Source organism: Gossypium raimondii, chromosome 11 (genome assembly GCF_025698545.1).
Source record: "Gossypium raimondii isolate GPD5lz chromosome 11, ASM2569854v1, whole genome shotgun sequence".
Classification (NCBI taxonomy): Eukaryota; Viridiplantae; Streptophyta; class Magnoliopsida; order Malvales; family Malvaceae; genus Gossypium; species Gossypium raimondii.
In genome coordinates this window covers 54,874,163-54,896,621 of record NC_068575.1, presented here as the reverse complement: position 1 = coordinate 54,896,621, position 22,459 = coordinate 54,874,163, and the positions used below count along the sequence as shown (strand labels likewise).

Genomic DNA, 22,459 nt, shown 5'->3' with positions numbered 1-22,459 from the left:
GTGGACGCGATTTGCTGACACGTCCCCTGACATCGCGCTGACGTGGACACGATTTCGGGAAAAATGACCCATTCCGGTAAATAATAAAATACCGAGCCCATTTTAGTAAATTTTAAAAAATAGGGCTTTTTTTTGGTATTTTGCGCTAAATTGATTACTTTAATTTCCGTTGCCTACGTACCAACAAATAATAATGGTTAGTTTAAATATGGACACTTGTCGTTTTAACATCTAATGCAGCTATAAATGCCCAACGCACACTCGTAGCCTACGGTTTTAATGCAATGGAGCAAACTTCGTACACTGAAGATGACTTGAACTCTTCTTCAACCACCACCAGCGAAACTCACCAGAAACACATTTCGAAGCGGGGCAGCACGCGGCATGCTGTTTACCGAGGTATCCGGAAACGACGGTGGGGCAAATGGGTGTCGGAGATCAGGGAGCCACGCAAGAAGTCACGCATTTGGCTAGGCTCTTTTCCCGCGCCAGAAATGGCCGCTAAAGCTTACGATGTAGCGGCCTTTTGCTTACGTGGAAGTAAAGCGCTGCTAAATTTCCCCGACGAAGTGGAAGATTTACCGAGACCATCGACGTGTACGGCTAGAGATATTCAGGCCGCGGCTGCCAAAGCGGCTTATTCAGTAGTTTCTTGGAATAAAAGTGGAGTATCAGCCGAAGAAGGGAATGGACACAGCGGTGACGACTTTTGGGGCGAAATTGAATTGCCAGAACTGCTGAATAGCGGCTGCAGTGAATGGAATTCTTGCGGGTGGACATTCGCGGCCGATTCCGCCTGGCTAGAAGGAGAGGCTCAGCAACAGCAACACTACTTCTTGGCTTGTCTTTAATGGTGTTGTAAAAGAATAAACTGTTTCAGGTTTCAACGAACCTCTTCCCATTGCTGTATAGGTACTTAATTTTGGCATGCTATAGTATTATGCTTCAAGTTTGTGATTTGGCATTCGCAAAGGAAATTAGGTAGTGCTGCACCAGGTTCCAAATTAACTCACTGCTGTTTCTTTACGGCTTGAGATCGACTCCACATCTCTACAATTTTTATTTTGCTGGAATTTAGAAGTGATTTATATTTTGTTTTGTTTTTCCCCTTAATTTCAGTTATTGGCCTATTAGTAAGAAGAAAATTATAATATCAACCAGCGCTAGTTGTATTTTTGGAGACAACTTATGTTCAGATTTTGAATAAAATATTGTTGAGTGAACTCTAAAAAAGTTTATAAATTATTTGCTCTGTCTATAGATGTGATCAAAGTATAACTCCCATTACATACAATCAACTATGCTTCGCATCAATCCAAGGACGGATTTGGATGGGTGGTGGGGTGCGGTGTGATGCATTTAGTTTACTTTTTATCTCACGTTATAATATTGTTGCAGTATGTAATCTCATCGCGCCACCGCTGTTTTTACACTAACCACAGGAAACTCACCGCCCATCCAAATTCATCCTAAGCCCACTGCTATTTGCCTTTCTTCTACGCACCATTCACACAACTACTAAATTATCGTACTAAAAATAGATAAATAAATTAATCAAGAAGTAGGATAATGGGTAAAATGTAGAAAATAATAAGTAACAATAATTAAATACACCAATTTCCTAAAAAAAATAATTAGAAACTCTAATAATAAAATTATTACTAGAGAATAAAATATTAATTCAATTAACAACTATTTGACTCAATACTAGCAACCTAGAAAACTAATGGCCACTATTGTAAAACAATAAAATGAGTAATTGGTTTAATCACTGTAAACCACTTTCCTCAGCAACCAACACTAAAAACTTTTATTGGTAAAAATAATGTATATATTAGATAAAAAAATAGATAGTATCTCAAAATGGTATTAATTATTCTCCTGATAATTTTAAATATATAGTATTATTGTCAAGTAATAACTACAATAAAATAAATTTATGAGAAATTATTCTGAGAATCAAACCACAAAAAAATATCTACGAATATGTCTAATTACTTGACTTACTAATTACCTAAGCTACTAATAAAAAATAAAAGATAATACAAAATTTGTTGAGCTCCTTTGAAAGGACAAGGAATGTGCCATATATTTAGATGTGTCGCTTGCAATAAAAATTGCTGGGGGTACTTCTGTTTCAACTCATCTTGTAGATGTTCAGACCTTCACATCAGTTATCGTCCCCGAGTTGCAAAGCCAAGATGTCAATGGGTACCCCATGCTCAAGGCGGGTGCTCTTAAGTTCTTCACTATGTTCCGTGCCCAGATGCAGAAACCTCTTGCATTTCAATTGTTCCCAGATTTGGTTCGGTGTTTAGGTGCGGAATCAAATGTCCCTTCACTCTGATGCTTCTAGCTGCAAAGAAAAACTGTTGCTTGTCAAGGATGAAGGGGGGAAAAGGTAGATATGCTTCAGCTGATATTAATCCTTGTGTGCCAATACTGATGAACAACCTTTTCATACTTCCAAGTTCCAAGTTTCCAGAGTCTGAGGAAAATCAATATGTAATGAAATGTATGATGCGTGTTCTTGGGATTGCAGACATTTCCAATGAGATTGCAGGGCCTTGCTTTAGTTGGTTCACCTCTATTCTCAATGAAGTTTGCAAATCCCCCCAAAAATCCAGCTTTTAATCATTACCGTGTTAAGTCTGTGGCTGTTCTTATAAGACGGGCATGTGAGAGGGATGCCTCTCTTGTATTAGCAGATTTTTCTGCTTCTCTTCCCTGATTCATGGAAGAGATCTTCAAATGTTCCTGCCCTTGTGCGTTTACTTGAAGCTTTTATTCAAAAGGCACCGCATGAGCTCAATTAGGAGGGAAGACTGAACCAGGTGCTTGGCATATTCAACATGCTTGTTTCGTCCTCTAGCACTGCCAAACAGGGCTTCTATGACCTTAACACTGTTATTGAGAATCTTGAATATGGTGTCATATCTCCCTACATGAATAATTTTTGGAAGTTTCTTTTTATGCGCCTGCAAAAACAATCCTACTGTAAAGTTTCAGAAGTCTCTTGCGATTTTCATGTCACTCTTTTTGGTCAAGCATGGGGCTCAAAATTTAGTGGGCACAATGAATGTAGTTCAGGCCAACATATTGTTAGTTGTCTTGGAGCAGTAACTGAGTGTACGTTAGCTGCAGTTGCTTCGACCAGACTCGTCTGTGAATCTCCAGTTCTTTTGGATGCAGCAGCTGCTTGACATTGGGGCAGAATGCTGGATAGCATTGTTACCCTTGTTTTATGGCCGGAGAAGGACAGAGCTGAGGAAGAACTAGAAATGCCAGAAAATGTGGGCTATACAGCCACTTTGGTTACATTTAGATTTCGGATTATTACTTATTATTATTGTACTAAACGAAATGGACCACATCATCTCTTTTCTCTCTCTCTCTCTCTCTGCATTATATCATATGTGTATATACAATCTTTTCTCTGGTTGTTTTCAGGTTTTGCTTTTTATGCACAGAGCTTACGAGAAGTTTTCCTTTTTATCCACATTCTCTACAACATTAATTTTTTTTTTCAGTTATTTCTATTGGGATTAATATTTATTAGTACTAATAAATATATAATGCTAATTAATTGTAATAAATATGATGGTGATGATGATGTTTTCCTTTGACCGTACCATCCTATTCATACGGGTACTTGTTGCCTGCACTGCATATTATTATAGCCACCAATCTCATGGCATCCCCCCATGTCTCCCCATTTTCCCACTCACTAATCACTATTATATTTTATTATGACCCAAAATGATTATTGGCAACTTTTCAGATTTTGAGTTTAGCACTTCTTAACCTCACCTGTTTTCAAAAAAAAATCTTAGCATCACTTTGTCTGTGTTATTTCAGGTATTTACTTCAAGGAATATATTTATCTCTCCCATATAATAATCTATCAAAAAAATCAATCCCCTTGTTGCAAATTAGAACACCATTTAAACTACAAATGTATTCTAAACTTGATTGATGGAACTTGGCAACAAAATCCTCCTCCTTTTTAAAAATCATTTAATAAAAAATAAAACGTATTATCAATATCACTAATTAATCTAAAACTATAATAATAATAATAATAATAATGTATGAGCTGACAAAAGAAAAGTAATAATGTATGAAGTGAGACAATCATTATCCAAACAAAAATAATGAACTTGGTTTATGTATATAAGAAAAACGAAAACAAAAATGGCTTCCAAATAAAGAGTTATAAGTAGAATGGGTAAAAGTTAAACACAACCAAGGATAATATATGTCCAAATCAAAATATATCTTAACAAATTTTATATATTTAAATTTGAAAAAAAATCATATGCACTTAGGGTTTGATTTTGGGCGTTGTTTTTGAATAACGCTATCTAAATACGTCAAATAATTTAGTCGCTGTTATTGCACAGACAAACTTTATGAAGAACCAAAATCCCTTCATCTTAGCCACTTCTTGGTTTTCTTTTTTATTATTATAAATGCCGGTAGGCTACCCTTCTCAATTTCTTCAAATGTTTTTAACATGATTAACGTCTCTAAATTTAATTAAACTACAATACAAGGACCCAAACATAAAAAAAAATCTTCAAATCTGACCCCACACATCTCAAAAACTCACTCTCTGGTGGCCAATAATTGGTGGTCTTTAAAGTAGTGAGGGCTCTTAATTAGTCGTAATAGTAGCCGTAGGCCAAGCCCAAAAGAAAACACTCGAGGCAAATTTGGTCTCCACATGGGCTGTCTCCCTCCCTTTCCCATTAGGAATATTAAATATTAATTATCTTCCAAAGCTTCCCCATTTTCTTCGCTTCACATCGCAACAACTATTTTTTAATTATACATCTTACCCTTTAGAGGTATTAATCTATACCCAAAAAAACCAATCTCATTGCTACATTAAAGTTTTTTATGTAATTATTCAACAATAATTAATTAACCCACTCAACTTAGCAATAATTTTGATGTGATTATTAAAGCTTTAGCTTAACAAAATTGTGTGGTTAATATAACTTTAGTATTTCAGACTCCATAGAAGACCTTGTCACTGTTTCTTGTTAAGGAGGCAGCTTGAAATTTTTGACCAATTTCTTTTATATAATATATTTTCCTATTCTAGATTGGAATAAGATTTTCTTTAATTCCTCCTAAGTCAAAAGAGTTTCTTCTGATATTGAAAATATGCCTAAGTCGGAACAAAATCTTCATCCTTACCTTCATTTAAAGTTTTGTTATCTTATGATCCAAACATGCCCTCCTTTGCTTTTGATTGTTCTTAAAAATGAAAAAAAAATTGTAATTCGCCAGTCTCATATTCTAACCCTAAACAATATTCCTTATTCCTTACCGCTTATCAAAAAAAACCATAATTTAAATTTAAACACTTTTATGCCTAATGAATCAAGATTTGGTCATGTAAGGAAATAGTGGGTATACATGGAAAATTGAGGTGAAGCGAAAAAAATGTTTAACCAAGTTGTCTACTTCTTTTGCCTATGATTGGCTTAACAGAATAGTGGTTTGGTTGTTTAATTATAACCATAATCAAGGTTGAGTATATGAATTGGATTCCGTACATCCACTTATAATAAAATATCCATTATTTGCTTTAAATGAATGGTCCAACTTTAGAGACTAATAAGTCAATCTTCATTTCTTTTCTTTTTGTCAATCATAATTAAGATTAATTTTTAATTTAAGTGAAACGAGAGTAAAATTTTCCTCACATTATTTTTTAATCTAAAATATTGAATTTAAAGATTTACCCATAATTAAGATGAAAATACTTTATTTATAAACAAATTTAATTATGAATAAAAATAAAAATTTCTATAAAAACTTAAGAAATGTTGATTTAGAATGGAATAAAAGATTTCGTATATATTTTAAATAATTACAAGTTTAACATAGCAAATATTTCACCAAATGATGAGAATACCATCAGCCTCAATGGAAATTTTTCCTTTTAATATTCTCTGCTGTTGTCTCAATCTTATAATCATTTCATTCTTATTATAGAAAGAGAAAGGTCATGATATATATGAAATTATTGAGGCCTTAACCAAATTTTTGAATAATTTAATTTCTATTTATGTTATTAAAATAGATAGATGAATATGAATAAAATTTTGATGTTGGTTTATTAAAAGAATTCAACATCAACAAATTTTGTTTGCTTCATTTTTATACGTGAATAAATTTATTTGATAAATCGTTTAAAATTTATTTAAAACTCATCTATTATTTGACTATTATATAATATTACTATTATTGTTTATGAGTTTTCTTAAATATAATTATTAATTATTGTATATTTAAAAATGAGTTTGAAATTTCATTATATTAAATATAAATTTCCCCACTATTTTAAATTCAAAGCTATTATTATAAATTTTTTGCTTTAAAATAAAAGCTATTACTATAATATTTATTTTTAGTAATCTTTATTTTCCTTTTTACATCTGCATGAGTTGGTGCAGGTTATGATGCATCAATATTCGAAAGAGAGGGCTATTGGAGTCTGAGCCGAAGTTAGGGCGGGGCTGGCAGCTGACCACCCTCCCAAAATGAAAACTTGTAATTTAGACTTTTTAATTTTTTTAAAATTTTAAATTAGTAAAAGTAAAATTACAATTTAACCCTTTAAAATTATAAAATTTTGATTTAATTCTTTAAAAATTATAAAAATATAGACTATAAAAAATTAAAATTTCATTCGGCCCTCCCTAAAAAATTATTCTCGCTTCGCCCCTGATTGGAGTGTAGGCATTGTGGTGCAAAAGCTGGATGGGGAGTTTGTGCTTGCTATATATCTTTCGCGGAATTTGAAAGAAATGCTGATTTCAAAAAACATTTAGGGTTTTGGATCGATTTTTGGGATATTTAGAGAAATAAGTCGATTTTAGAGTAGAAAACGCGTCCTGCAGGTATGCTCTCTAACATTCACATTAGCTCATTTGGTCATATCGTCAATGTTAATAGTTTTGTTTTTGAATCTCATGTTCAATTTATCTCTTACTCACATTTGTATCCTTATTTCATGGTGTTTCAAGCTTTACTTTTATTTTAAATTATTGTTTTTAATATATTAGCTCCTTTGGTTAGATGATTAATTAACCGTGATTTTATCCTTGAGTCATAGGTTCAACTCCTTTATCAAGTTTTTTTAATTAATAAATATATTGTTTTAAAGTTTTTTAATTTTAATTCATCTTTTAATTATAAAATCAAATAATTATTGCCAACTATCATTGTATTTAGTAAATATATTTTTATATGTGTAATATTTTTTTCAATCTATATCATGAGTGTAGTAAATTTTAGTATTTTATATTTTTGTATGTGTATTTAAAATATTTCACATATAAACATAATGATATCTGAAATATTTTAGACATAAAAATAACAATGATATTTAAAATAATTATTTGATTTTATAATATTAGAAATCACCATACCCACGGTATAGGTGGAGAAATTAAATATTTGACATATAAATATTATATATAAATAAAATATATTTAACATAAAGATAAATATCAATTTTATCAAAATATATATTTATTATATAATTGGAAATAATTATTTAATTTTATAAATAAAAGAGTTATTAATTAAAAAGATTAATAAAAATAAAATAACTTGAAAATAATATATTTATTAATTAAAAATAAAAAAAGCTTGAAATAACATTTCATAAAATAAAAAATACAAATGTGCTTAGAAGAGAAATTAAACTTGGGGCTCAAGAATAGAATCATTATTAATTAACCATCACTCCAAAGGAGTTAATGTTTTAAAAATAGTAATTAAAAATAAAAGTAAAGCTTCAAACAAATGAAATAAAAATACAAATGTGAGTAGGAGAGGAATCAAATCCAAGACCTAAAGACAAAACTAATAACATTTAATCATCTAACCAAAGGAGCTAATGTGTTAAAAAGTCAGAAAGTGCGCCCTGTAGGATGCGTTCCACTGCATGTTAGTGAAAATGCGCCACATAAGACGTGCTTTCACTTCTTTCTCCAAAATTGACCTATTTTCTTAAATATCCGAAAATTTGACCCAAAATCCTAATTTTGTTTTTTTTTTATCAAATTCGGCCATTTATTTGAGACTTTGGATGTGGGCTCAACAAATTTACCATGCAATGCAGGATGAGGATTGGTTGTAAATAAACTTGATTGCAGGTTGAGTAACTTGTACAGATTTGAAAGTTCGTTCGAAAAGTAGAAATGTTTGAGCAAAAATATAAGTCTGGAAAATAAATTTTGATAAGATTTTTTGACTCAAGCCCGGCCTGAATTTGTCTAAATTTTTCACTGCTGTTTACTGTTGTTTTGTTGTTGTTTGCTATTATTTTACTATTATATTTCTACTATTTTGTTGTTATTGTTTTGCTACTGTATAACTTTAGTTTTATTATTAATTTTGCTACTATTTTAGAGGCATTTGCTTGCTAATTTGCAATTATTGTAGTGTTATTTAAGTATAAATATCTTTTAGTACTTTCAATTTGTTGGAAAGCATTTAATGCTTTTAGTATATTTGATGTATTATATTTTTTAAATTTGTTTTTCTATAAAAAAAATTAATACGGGCGAGTTGGGATCAGGTTTAGCATTTTTTATATGTGTTGAGTTTGGACAAAATTTTAAACCCATTTCTTGAGTCAGACCAAGGAAAGTAAATGGGTCCAAAATTTGGTATTGGCTCAGTCAGACCCATGATCTGGTCCAGTTGAAACTTGACAATATTATACTCAAATGTAACTAACTCATATTTCATGCTTGATTCCTATAAACTATGCATGTCAAGTTTGGCATAAATTAAAAACTTTTAGCTATATGTTTTACGTAAAAGCTTTTAATAGTTAAATATATATTAATATAGATAATATTTTAGATCAATTCAAAAATTTACATGCATGATAAGTACAAATATCTTGATAAATTCAACTACTGGATCGTTAAAATAGTAATTGTATAAAAGTTATGGAAGGGTGTAAAACCGTTTTAAGTTTTACACCGATTTAAGTGGATAACTCCCCTATAAATATAAATATGGATGTAATTAAGATATATTTGCATATATCTATCATATATTTATATTATTAATAAAATCCCTGACTGAATTGGTGTCACGAGTCAACCGGACACCAACTCAATTAGTAAATGACTAAAATAACTTTACATATTTAAAATAAGTTATATTGAAAGAATTTTTGTCTTTTAATAAAAATAACATTCCGTATTTAAAATAAACTATATTATTTGAGGTTACTTATATATGGTGGGATTTAAATCCATGCCAATTATATTAAAAATTCTAAATTTACCACTCCACCAATGCCTTATTTTAATTTTGTTATGAATACTCTATTACTTCCATTAATTGAGAGTTGCATGTTTTAAACACACATCTCTTTTCTAAATTTATGATTTTCATACTATATCTTATAATAGGATTTCTAATCATTTATTAAAAGCTAAAAACTAAAAATTAAATTATAAATATATATTATGAGAAATATTTAAAAATATCGATAAATTTATAATTGAAACTTAGATAATAAAAATTTATAATTTTCTTTCATTTGCTTTTATTGATTTTTTTAATTTAGAAAATTAAATTATATTGACTAATTTGAACAAGCTCTTAGACTTATCATTAGCAAGGTCCTCGACCAAGTTGGGGGCTTCCGCTATCACATTAATACCCTTTGAACCATTGTGCACCATCTTGATAATTCGATATTAACTTCCCTAGAAACATGTGATACCACCCAATGCTCATTATCTTTTAGCAATTGATGAATGCATTTGACTAGTGCTGACGTCGAAAAATCCGAATTCTTCATAAAAAAAAACCCTAGTCAAATTGTCCGTTATTCTAGAAAGAAAATATTTTAATAGGGGACTAAATTAAACATCACCTTCTTACAAAATTGGGTTAACTTAAATTTAGGTATAATGATTCAATTATTAAATCAATGTATTTAAAGTTGATCACTAGCTCTTTAAAAAAATAAAAAAGGTTGACCATTAGCTGCCAATCGAGTCTTAAAAAAATTAGCCTGTAAAATTCATATAAACTTATAATATTTTACACGTACGTAAAAATTAGAATACCGTACAAACAACTTTTCCCTCTAAATGTAGCCACCAAGACAAATATTATGCGCAAAATAAATAAAAATATATGAAATAAACAAATAAAATATTCTCTAAATTGAATCAAAATAATAAACTAAAAGATTACAACATGACACATTACTTACAGAAATGCATCAAAGTTTACGCAAAAGAAATTATAACTTATAAAAATATAAATATAAATATATAATATTCTATATGTAAAACTGGAAATGTAAAAGAAAATAACATAATATCTAAAAAACTTACCCCATGAAAAAAATCCTATGAAATTGTATATATATATATATATATATTATGGCACTTTTAGCCTTATTTGTACTATATTTAAGTCATTTATTGAGTTGGGATTGAATTAGCAATAAATGTCATTTTTTTAATTGGTCAAGTGATTTTTTTTTTTAAGATTTAAGAAAATAAGTCGATTTTGAAGAGAAAAAGTATGAAAAGCGCGTCCAACTGGGCGTATTTTCTACACAGTTGGCAAAAAAACTAGGCAAGCTTTCCGCACAGTTGTCAGGAAAGCTCGTCTAGCTAGGTGAGCTTTCTGCACAATTGTCAAGAAAGCTTGTCCAGTTGGACGAGCTTTTACTGATATGTCAGAGAAAGCGCTTCTAGTTGGATGCATTTTCTTTGAAATTTTTAGAAAAAACTTCTAGCAGGGCACGCTTTCCTAACATGTCAGTAAAAACTTATCCAACTGGATGCATTTTTTATACTCTCTCCAAAATGGACCTATTTTCTAATTTTTTTTGAAAAAAAGCATATCTTACCAATTAACAAAAAAAAAAGAGAGAGAGAGAGAGAGAGAGGCATATATGCACAAATTAACTTGAGTTAGGACACCACCTCAATTAGAAAATGATTAATTATCATTTTATTAAAAAAGCAACAAATATTATTATATGAATATTTTTACTTTTTTATATTTTATTTAAATTCATGTGAATATTAAACCTAGCACACCGATATCTTTAAAGACTCATTTTATCATTCTAATCGAAGGTGCATTTGATTTATACATCATTTTGTAAAAATATTTTTACATTTATTTCATCGACATGTATATACCATAATTGAATATACTTTTTTTTCAATTTTTTCTTTCCTACATTATGGATATCTAATCTAATTTCTGTTTATGTTTCTTAAAAATTCAACCTTCTTTCAAATTGACTGACAATCAGAACAATTCTTAATTGTACATAAACATAGTATGCTGTATTGAAAATTGAAATATATATATATATATATATATATATTTAAAATCACATACTTAACATTGATTCGATGGTTCCAATGAAACACAAGCACCAAAAGGAATTATCCACAAATTTAATTAATTTGATAAATTTTATAAAAATTATTTTAATACGATAAATATGATTAAAAATCACACCATGGGTAGACCACCCATCCATATCCAAAACTGACCATAAAAATTCATATTTATGAAGAAATTGAAAATAAGACCGGAAATTCTCTGCCGGGTCTGCCTGCCATGATGCAGACAAAGTAAGAGGCAGCGAACGCCGAGAAAATCAAAGGACAAAAAAATAAAAAATAAAAATATCAAACGGCGCTGTTAATTGTAACGCCCGTTCTGCTCCCTTCTCCTTTATATCTTTGGTCAATTTTTTATTTTGGTCCCTCTAGTATACTGAAATTTGATTTTTAGTATATATTATCTTTTATTTTTATAATAATATCATTAATTAATTAAAATAATTGACATCATAAACTATTTTGATAAAAATAATAACATAATAGTTTCTTAAAAGCACTAATTTTATATCAAAATTTATTACCGGCATAATGTGTTAGATGTTATTATTTCCATCGGGATAATTAATGGTGAAAATGATTTGAACCATTTAAGGATATTATACAAATAAAGGAACTAAATTTTATCAAATTGAAACATATGGACTAAATTTCAACATTGAACATAATAAAAAGACTAAAACCAGAAGTTGACCTATATCTTTCTTCTGTTACGTTTTGTGGATGTGGTGTCAAACGAATCAAGGCTATCCTTACGTGATGTACAATCATTACGGCTTATATTCAGTCTTAGTTTACAATACATTTAGTAATGAAATAATTATGGTTTATTATTAAACTTAAAGAAGCCATTTTCATACTTACTATCACATTTTAATTCAAATGAAAAAAACCATACATTTTTATGTTATTATTAAGATGTTTTGATATTTTATGTAAAATTAATAAAAAAAAGCTCATGTATAATAAAGAATGAGGTTTCTATATAAACTTTCATTCAGATCTGTCATAATCTAACTTTTTATTACAAAGAGAAAGTAAGTATTTTAGGCAATCAAGCACATTGAATATTACTAATATAAGTACCGACAATTACACAATCATGATCAACATTATACTTGTAATTACATGTTGTTTAAAAAAGAATACATCTTTTCTGGTAGATGCATTTAGAAAAAAGAAACGTGTAAAAATGAAATAAAACCATAATTAGTAAAAGAAAATAAATTAGTTGGTAATTTTAATCAATAGAAGAAACAAGGCAGCGAAAATCACATGATGGGAAGGGGGAAAAGGCTTAAAAAACTCAGACTTTGATACAAACTAAAATAAAGAGAAGTCAAAGTGGAGAAACTATTGGGTGAGACACAAAGAGATCCGGTTTTAGGGATGTCGTAACGTTGATACATTGTCTCTAAGCTCTGATTTAGAGAGGGAGTGGGAGGGGCAAACAACAACGACAAGAACAGCGAAGGAAAGCAACAACAGCTTCAGTCTTACATTATTATGAGTGCTTAAAAAAAAAAGGCAAAGCAGTATTGGAGACTTGAAAAGGAAGGTGGTTTTAAGGGGACCAGACAAAAGCAGAAAGCGGTTTTGTAACTGAAACGGGGCGTGGCCAAAGATTATTAAAAGAGGGAAAAGAAAAGAAAAGAATCCTCACTGTCGTTACACAAAAACTACCAACAATGAATTCATATATAACCGTCAGGCCTAGTTAGTCCTTTTTTTTTTTTAAATAAAATTTCTTTCTTTCCTTATTTCGACTCTTCTTGGGATCTTCTCTGTTTCTCATTAATGGGGTAGACTTTGCCACTCTGCCTGGCTTCAAAGATTTTGGTTTTTTTTTTTTTTTTTTTAATTTTGCTTTTCTTCTTTTGTGCTTTATTTTCTTTGCATCGTGGATACAACCTTGTTTTGATGGCTCATTTAGAAGGTAATCAAAGGGGTTCCTCGACTGCTCATGCGGTTTCAGGTGAGTGTTGAATTACATACAAAAAAAAAAGTGTCTCTTTTGGTGTCTAAGAAAATGGCTTTGTTTGGTGGCCGAGAAACTACAATAAAACTAAAAGTGGGTTTGTTTTAGACGGTTGTATCGTTGCGGTACCGACATTGTTGTTTTTGCAAGAGAAAATGAACTTAGCTCAACTTGGTTTCTTTTATCAGCTTTAATTTTGCTTGGGTGGAAGCTTTAAATCATGACAAATACTTGAAGGGTTGTTTTTGCTTGTTTCTACTATCTATATGCATTTTTCTTGCGTTTTCTCAGCAACCCACCGGAGCTCCAAGTTAGAGTTTTTCCTATATGGTTTCTGTTGGACCTGCTTTTACCTTACTTTTTCTCTTAACTCCCGACTTCGAGAGATTTTTTTTTTATGAATTTCATTTATTATATTTTGTTTGATAGGTTCGGCTGGTGATGATCTATATCAAGAATTATGGAAGCTATGTGCAGGCCCCTTGGTGGAGGTTCCTCGGGTTCACGAGAGAGTTTTTTACTTCCCTCAGGGTCACATGGAACAAGTAATTCTCTCTTTTTTTTTCTTTAAGAAATTATTGGATTCTTCCTCTCTTTTTTGTTAAATTGCTTCCGATGGAAAATTCGAAATCAACCATGGTCTTGTTTATAAAAAAATTCTGCTATTTTTTTTTGAGTTTGTACTGATGTGTTCTGCAGTTAGAAGCATCGACAAATCAGGAACTTAGCAATCAAACCCCACTGTTTAATCTTCCTTCTAAGATCCTATGTCGTGTTCTTCACGTGGAGTTACTGGTATTCTATCTCTGATTTTGTTTCTTTTTATTCCTGTATGTTTTGAGCTTGAAGAGATCATCTTATTATTATTTGTATGTTTTTTTCCCCTTTTTAAATAGGCAGAACAAGAGACAGATGAAGTTTATGCTCAGATCACTTTGCAGCCTGAAGATGTAAGTAAATGCTATGTCGTCCTTACGTCATGCCTTTTCTTTTTCCAGTGGATAGATTTGCCGAAGGTGAAGAAGGTTAGAGAAATAATGGGTTACTCTAATTGTTTTTGATGCATCCTTATGTTATCATTACAGCAAAGTGAGCCTACAAGTCTTGATCCCTTCCCAACCGAGGCTCCAAAGAGGAAAGTTCATTCCTTTAGTAAGATTCTAACGGCATCAGACACTAGCACTCATGGAGGGTTCTCTGTTCTCCGAAAGCATGCAACTGAGTGCCTTCCTCCTTTGGTGAAAACTTTGCTTCATTCTTTTTTTTTTTTCTTCACCTTTGCTTTATGCTATTACTAATCAATTTTAGACTTTATACTATAGGATTATGGCGCTTGATTAAATATCTTTCTATTTACTTTTAAACAGGACATGAATCTAGCAACTCCAACTCAGGAGTTGGTTGCCAAAGATCTTCACGGGTATGAGTGGCGGTTCAAGCATATATTTAGAGGTAGTTTCATCCCCTTTTGAGATTTACTTTCTTTACATGTGATGGTTTGGAAGCAGTAAATAAACCTCTTTTGTAGAACATCGGAGCTCTAATTTTAACTTGTACTCACAAATGATCAGGGCAACCACGGAGACATTTACTTACAACAGGGTGGAGCACTTTTGTGACTTCGAAGAGATTAGTTGCTGGAGATGCATTTGTGTTTCTTAGGTACTTGGACATTTGGATTTTTTTTTTTGTGTGTGTGTGTATGCAGGTTCAGGGGTGGCATTTTTGCATGACTTTGGCTGTAATTGCACTTGCATGTCCTATTAGAGGTGATAATGGAGAACTAAGAGTTGGGGTTCGGCGGCTTGCTCGTCAACAGAGCACAATGCCTTCGTCTGTGATATCCAGCCAGAGCATGCATTTAGGAGTGCTTGCTACTGCTGCTCATGCTGTTACAACTCATACCCTCTTTGTTGTGTATTACAAACCAAGGTTGAATGTTCTCTGTTCATGCACAGTGCTAATATTGTTGTTCTGGTTATCTCGAAACTGAGTTTCTTTCCTTTGCTCTTCTTCAGGACAAGCCAATTCATAATTGGAGTAAACAAGTATCTGGAGGCTATTAACAATGGATTCTCTGTTGGCATGCGTTTCAAGATGAGATTTGAGGGAGAAGACTCTCCTGAAAGAAGGTATGTTCACGCGTGTATGTTATTGACCTACTCTTTATCTTTTGTTCTTCCTATCCTTTTACCTATTGGGATTTCTTTTTCAAAATCAGGTTCACAGGTACCATAGTTGGGGTTGGAGATATTTCCCCACATTGGTCAGAATCTAAATGGCGGTCCTTGAAGGTTGGATAATTAGTGATTTGAAATGCTAAAATAATTCTTTTCTTGCTTTTGATGGTATTTCTTCCCAACTATTTCTTTTAGATTCAATGGGATGAACCTGCAGCAATACAAAGGCCAGAGAGAGTTTCTCCTTGGGAAATAGAGCCGTTTGTAGCTTCTGCTTCTACAAATGCACAACCTACTATAATGTGCAAAAGACCAAGACCTGTCGATATTCCAGCTTCTGGTGTGGGAAAATTATTCTTTCAAGTGTTTTCTAAATAGAGTCTGAGTACTGACTTTATTAACTTTAATTCATTAATTGAAATTGTAGAAATTACTACCAGTTCAGCTGGTTCAGCCTTCTGGTGTCGTGAGTCAATCCAGTCTCATGAACTAACACCAGTGGGAAGCACACTTGAGGTCCAGAGCAGTGAAAACCAGGTTATGTGGCCTATGAGGCAGAAAGAAGCTGATAATTGTCTTATCAATGGTAATGGAGGTTACAAATCAAGGACTCCACCTGAAAATGCCTGGCCACCTTCTCCTCTTGTGAATGTATCTTTGAACCTTTTTCCTGACTCAATGGAGAACAACTACAAAACAGGAGCATTGCAAACCGCTCTCACTGGTTATGCCAAGGGCCTAATGCATGATCAAGTTGAAAAAAGAAAAACTGAGACTTTCACAGGTTGCCGGTTGTTTGGGTTTAATTTGACAGATAGCACTAGTGTAGCTGCCCCCCCTGACAAGGAACAAACGAGCACAAGTATTGACTACAATGGTGTGAGAGGGCATGTCCCTGCTGCGTTTCATGTTGAACAGAAACCAGAAACTTCAAAGGAGCAGAAGCAAGTTGCATCGGAGACATCAACCCAGGAGATGCAAGCTAAGCAGGGTTCTGCAACTTCCATGAGAAGTCGTACCAAGGTAAACTTCACGGTTTCTGCTAGCTTAGACTGCATTCATTATTCAAGCTCATGATGAAAAATATTTGTGGATACCAAAGGTACATATGCAAGGGATTGCAGTTGGCCGTGCTATTGACTTAACTGCACTGAAAGGATATAATGATCTCATAAATGAGCTGGAGAAAATGTTTGAGATCAAGGGAGAGCTTTGTCGTAGTGGTCAGTGGTCCATTGTTTTTACTGATGATGAGGGTGATATGATGCTCGTGGGTGATGATCCCTGGGTGTAAGTAACTTAAAAGCACCTCTGCTATATACATATATTTATATTTTTCCAGAGCTGGTTATCAGTAAACTGTTTACATTACTTTTAATTGTAGTGAATTTTGTAAGATGGTGAGAAAGATCTTCATATATTCAAGCGAGGAGGTGAAGAAGATTAGTACAAGATGCAAATTTCCAGCATCATCTATGGAGTGTGAAGGGACGGTTGTAAGCTTGGACTCAGAGCATAGGTCTGTTTGAAAACCCTAACTTAGCTTTGTTTTGTTGTCGTTAGTTTGCAATGGTGGAAGAGAAATGTAGCTGGTTTATTTTGCTTAGTTTTTTTTATTTTTAATTTTATTTTGAGAGCTTTGCTCAAGGACAGTAGAAGAGTGAATGAAGTGCAGAAACTAAACTCTTTAGTTGATGGTAAAAAAGAATAGGAAGACTTTGATTAGTTAGAAATGGAAGGATTGAGTTTAGCTTTTGCTTTGTTTGGGTGGTAGCGTGGTTTCAGTGACAGAGTGAAGCAGCCTGTAAAAATATAAATGCTTGCATTTAGTTGTTTTTGGCTGGTTTCCCCTGGATGCCATATTCTAACCCGTAGCCTTCAGATTTCTGTTTATTTCGGTACATTTTGGAACCAATCTCGATGACTCTGACACCTCCTGGTCAGAGGACCCCAATGTGCTGTCATAAAGTTTGTGATGGCCTAATGCCATGCTGCTGCTGGTCCCTATTACTCAGGTTTATCCACATTACATGTCCTCTCATTTTATAAAGTGAGTGGTCCCCCAATTTTTTATTTGGGAGCAAGTTAGGTCCGGTTTCAGGCATTCATGGGAGCCGGGCTAGTACAATATAGAGTTAATCTTGTTAGGTTTGGCTTCATTAAAGGTGCAATGCTTGCTTATTACTTACCCGGCCATAACATTAACTAGGTTTTTTACAAGCTCACGCACACTGGTTCAAAGTAACCGGTTTGCGCTTTACAACACACACACAATGTTGTGAATTTATAAATGCTTCACAATCTTAGCCATTACAAGAGCCTAAAAAAAGAACCAGGTGTGAAGAAAGAAGGTGGATTAGCTAAGCTGTCCCTTTTGCAGACAAGTTGTAACTTAGGCAAGGGTTGTTTTCGTGGAGATATCTCTGCTTCTCCTAAAGGTAGGCATTAGTAACTTTACCAAATTAAGGACCGGAAAAATAATGACTTTTAGTATTTGTCGAAAATCCATTTGATAAAGACATCCATGATGTGTAATCCATTTGATTTTAATGACTATATGCTTCAACTTTCAATCCCTTTTTACTATTTTTATAAGAACAAATACTAACACAAGGCAAAGACTCTGTCCTATTTGTCCAAAACAGGTACATTTGAGTAAAATGAAATTAGAGTCACACTAACACCAAACAAGCCTTTAGTTCTCGTTTTTATTTGATGAGAAGGAAACAATGTGAAGAAAGTAGGAAAGGGAATGGTACCCGTTTTCTTTGATTAAGGAAAGCCCAACTTTTAAAAGTGGAGCAGACAGGGCCCAATACTTCATGATTATGTTGTTTATTAGATAACTTTTAGGCCCCCAGACCCAGGCAATTATGTTTACCCACGTGACCGCTGCTACCTTCGATTAGGGATGGCAGCAGAGACAGTTTTAATTTCGATTTGATTTTGTATTTTCTTCTTCTTCTTCTTCTTTTTATTTAAAATTTTCATATTTCACTTTAACCTCGAAAAATATTCTTCTATTCTTACTCAATTCATCTCATAAAATACATCTTGTAAATTCTTATAAAAATTTAAACCTTTTAACTAAAATATATAAAAACTTGAAATCTTATAAAATTCCAAAAAAATTATTTAAAATATATAAAACTAGTTATAAAATTAAAAATCGTTTCTCGATAAAATGTTTAGGGTTTGATCCAAACTGGACTCGACCTGAATTCAAAAGTTCTAATTGACCAAAGGAAAAGAAAAACACTAGAAAGCAAATCAGATCAAAGTAAACATTGCATAAATCTGAAATAAGTTGGTAATGGGCCTCCTAAGTCGTTTCGTAAGACTAATACAGTTGGGCCTAAATGGTTCACTGTTGATGTGCCTATGAATTATTAATGAATATTTAGGAGACGAAAATATTTCCGTACACTACAGCACAGTTGGGGGGGTCCCATTTGCTTATATTTTATTCAGTGATTAGTGGAGAAAAAGAAAATGGCAAGAACTCAAGCTGGGAATTTTGATTCCAAAGTTTCACGGCATCATTGCGAGCTTCAGACGAAGAAAATGGTTAGGGGAAAATTGACTTTCCAGGAGTTTGGCAGTTTGGTTTAGTGTTGATATTCAGAATGGAATTCGTCAAATGTGGGCATTACCTAAGTATCCTATTACTAATATCTCGAATTCTTAATATTTGAGTTTTATCATGTATAGTTATTCTAGTTTCATCATTTATATATGTCATGTATGGGGTTTACCTATTTTTTTTTGTCTATCGTGCTTTATATTTATTTATTTTACGTTTTAATTATTTGAATATAAATTTGTATTTGTAGTAAAACGAAAAAAGAAAACATTTTTGAAAATAATACTTGAAATTTATTTACTATATAATATAAAACATACCAATCTAAGATACCTCATTATGTTATGATAAAAAAGATACCGCATTATCTTGTAGCTTGCATGAACCATGTTGAGTCATTGACAAGCATATGGTTTTTTGGGCAATATTTTTGAAGTCATTTTCAATGAATTTATTTGATAATTTATGATCATCTTGATGTGTTGCACTGGAGGCTGAAACTGCTTACAGAATTGTCGGTGCTTTAAAAGCTTCAAAACATTAGCATGTTGCAGAGCCTGATAATAAAGAAAGAAAGCAGGAAAAGAACAATGGTTGTTTTGTTGCTTTATGGGTAGTGACACTAATTAAATAATAGCGACGTGTTAGTTGCTATGGCAATTTTATTAATGGAAGGTTGTGTAAGACAAAAACCCTTTGCTTCATTAAGTTTGAAATAATTTTATTAATGGAACAAAATGCTAAAGAATTATAGACATCAACCTTTGCATCTGAAAATGTTGCTCGCAACAATTTTCTGGATTCTCAAAACCTCCAAAATGGATTCTATAATAATTAAACACGGGTTGAAAGATGATGAAAAAGAAAATGAGAGATTGGTTAAATATTTTATATTGACATTTTCAATATAACATTAACGAAACTAGAACTAATTCGTTGTCTTAGCATGTGATACAAATAGGATTATTTTTTATTATTATAAAATTGACTCTAAAATTTTCATTAATTATGAAAATGATTCATTTTTTTATTATACACGTAAATGACTTGAAATAAACAGTAAAAGTTGGTAGATCCAAAGAATTTGTCATCACTAACATGCCACATCAACCACCGGAATAAAAAATTTAATTTTTTGGTGGTGTCAAGGAGAATGACAATTTTTACTATAGTAAAAATATAATTTTTGAAGGATTAAATCAAAATTTTATCATGTTAAACTAAAAATGATAAAAAATTTTCATTAAAAATAACAAAAATTAAGATGTAATTTAACCTAAAAATGTAATTTATCAACATATCCTTCATGTTATCATGTTAAACTAAAAATGATAGAATTTTGATTTAATGGTTATTTTTGGTTGCCACTTATTTATTCAGTAACAAGTTCAAATTGGTTATGTAAGTCTTTCCGTTGGTTGTGGTAGGACGATAACGGGTTCAAATTGGTTATGCAACCAATGAGTGTATTATTTGGGATTCTGTAACAGCCCAAGTTTTAGTAGTATCGAAAACTGTTATTTGGGATCACTAAATCCGACAACTAAGCTTGAAAATTCAATAAATTAATAACTATGGGTCAAGTATGAATTTAGAAGAATTTTTGAATTAGTGAATTCTGTGATTTAGTGAATTTTATGATTTAAAAAGAATTTAATTGGTAAATTGGGTCTAAAACGAGGTATCGAGACCTCGAATCCATAAGTCGAGCCATAAATATTTTTATAAATATTTATGGAGTGTCATTGAGTTAGTATAAAAGTTTCGTTAGAAAACTTTAACGTTTGGATAGTCAATTAATTAAAAGGACTAAATTGAAAATAATGTAAAATTTGTTAAATTGTGATTAAATAGTTTAAGTGACTAATAAGGAGGGATTTAAAAGGCAATTAGGCCTAAAGTATATGGGCTGGACGGTTTGGACAAGAAAATCAGCAAGAAAATAAGGAGAAATAAGGGAAAATTGGAAATTTTACAAATTAAACATATAAAATAAAGACAAAATTGAAAAATCTAGAGATATCATCATTTTTCTTCAGCCAAAACGCCATAGGAGAGAGTTTTCAAGATTTTTTTCATATTTTTCATCATGTAAGTTCAATTCTTGCTTTTTCTTTGTAATTTTTCATGTTTTGTGACTTTTACAATTAAGTCCAACTATTGAATTCATTTGTTTTTGATCATATGAATGATTTTGAAAGTTACCATGAGTGAGTATTGGAATTTTATGATGAATTATCATATATTTGAAGCTTTAATTTTATTATATTATGATTTTATTAAGTGATTTTAGTAGAAATTGATTTTAGGACTTAATTGTGAAAAAGCTAGGAATTGGGGTTTTGTACTGAAATTATGAATATAAAAGGCTGTATAATAGCCTAAAATTATTAGATAAAGTGTTATTTGATGAAAAATTAGTTCAATTAAAGTGTTAATTGAGTAGGGACTAGATTGTAAAATTGTAAGTTTTGGGGTAAAAGTGTAATTTCAAAAATTGAAGGGCATAAATTGTGAAGTGAATTAGTATTGATTTAGATGCTAATGAATGGAAAATTTTATATTATAGATCGGGAATCTGAAGATAAATGCGGAAAAGAAAGAGTATCAAAATAGTCTCTGAACTTTTACAAATCCTACAAATTGGCCTAGGTAAGTTCATACAGCTGAATTTTTATGATTAATTGTTAATGTGGGAATGATATATTGTATCAATTCTTATATTGTTGTTGAATTATGATTATGGTAAAAATGAGAAAAAAAAGATTGTTAGTTTAAATTAAGGGATACGCAGGATTGAGTACATACGTTCTGTAATCAGTGATGAATTGAAGAATAAGCCCATGGTGAATCCATGGAAAATTGTGAAAAGTAGGTATGGTGTTTCAGTGAAGAAAATCATACTGAGTTGTGAAAAGTAGGTATGGTATTTCAGTGAAGGAAACCATACTGAGTTATAGCATTGTAAAATATTCAAGCAAATCGTGGCACCGGGCAAACGATGTACTCAAATCCGTAAGACAATCCTTAATTTGACAAGTATTTGTAATTGCAATTGAAGCTAAATGTTGGAATATAAGTTGATATTTAATATTGAGCTCAATTGAGTAAATTCATTGTTTGAGATTGTGGTTGGCAGGAAATGTTGTATTATACCTTGAAATTTCATGAATGCTATGGTATGTTATTTTATATGAATGTTATTAAACTGAGATAATTGTGAAAATATTAATGTTTGAATAAAAGTTCTAATTTAGTGGAACATTGGATTGAGTACTTTCGTTCAGTG

At 31.6% G+C, this 22,459-nt stretch overlaps 2 protein-coding genes and 1 pseudogene across 3 annotated transcripts; all 3 read left to right on the top strand.

Moving 5' to 3' along the window:
• The first annotated feature begins 266 nt into the window (after positions 1 to 266).
• On the top strand, positions 267 to 1,113 carry LOC105802808 (ethylene-responsive transcription factor ERF023). Its single transcript, XM_012634676.2, has one exon. It carries the CDS (start codon positions 285 to 287, stop codon positions 849 to 851), a length of 567 nt encoding a protein of 188 aa, XP_012490130.1. The 5' UTR covers positions 267 to 284; the 3' UTR covers positions 852 to 1,113.
• A 187-nt stretch (positions 1,114 to 1,300) lies between these two features.
• On the top strand, positions 1,301 to 3,549 carry LOC105800935 (exportin-2-like; annotated as a pseudogene).
• A 9,218-nt stretch (positions 3,550 to 12,767) lies between these two features.
• Positions 12,768 to 17,455, top strand: LOC105802809 (auxin response factor 18). 2 transcript variants are annotated; one of them, XM_052623980.1, is made up of 14 exons: positions 12,768 to 13,145; positions 13,837 to 13,952; positions 14,107 to 14,202; positions 14,304 to 14,357; positions 14,493 to 14,645; positions 14,775 to 14,859; positions 14,979 to 15,069; positions 15,175 to 15,339; positions 15,426 to 15,539; positions 15,629 to 15,701; positions 15,783 to 15,927; positions 16,015 to 16,610; positions 16,690 to 16,877; positions 16,972 to 17,455. In XM_052623980.1, exons 1-14 carry the CDS (start codon positions 13,118 to 13,120, stop codon positions 17,114 to 17,116), a joined length of 2,049 nt encoding a protein of 682 aa, XP_052479940.1. In that variant the 5' UTR covers positions 12,768 to 13,117; the 3' UTR covers positions 17,117 to 17,455. The 2 variants fall into 2 exon arrangements, with proteins under 2 accessions (XP_052479940.1, XP_012490132.1); XM_012634678.2 differs by lacking the exon at positions 12,768 to 13,145 and adding an exon at positions 13,240 to 13,404.
• Positions 17,456 to 22,459: the final 5,004 nt, after the last annotated feature.

Excerpts from the sequence above, each read along its gene's own strand:
- LOC105802808 (XM_012634676.2), top strand. The coding sequence starts at position 285 with ATGGAGCAAACTTCGTACACTGAAGATGACTTGAACTCTTCTTCAACC.
- LOC105802809 (XM_012634678.2), top strand. The coding sequence starts at position 13,350 with ATGGCTCATTTAGAAGGTAATCAAAGGGGTTCCTCGACTGCTCATGCG. Across the intron at positions 13,953-14,106 it reads CTCAGGGTCACATGGAACAA|TTAGAAGCATCGACAAATCA; the intron begins GTAATTCTCTCT and ends TGTGTTCTGCAG. Across the intron at positions 15,540-15,628 it reads GAAGACTCTCCTGAAAGAAG|GTTCACAGGTACCATAGTTG; the intron begins GTATGTTCACGC and ends TTTCAAAATCAG.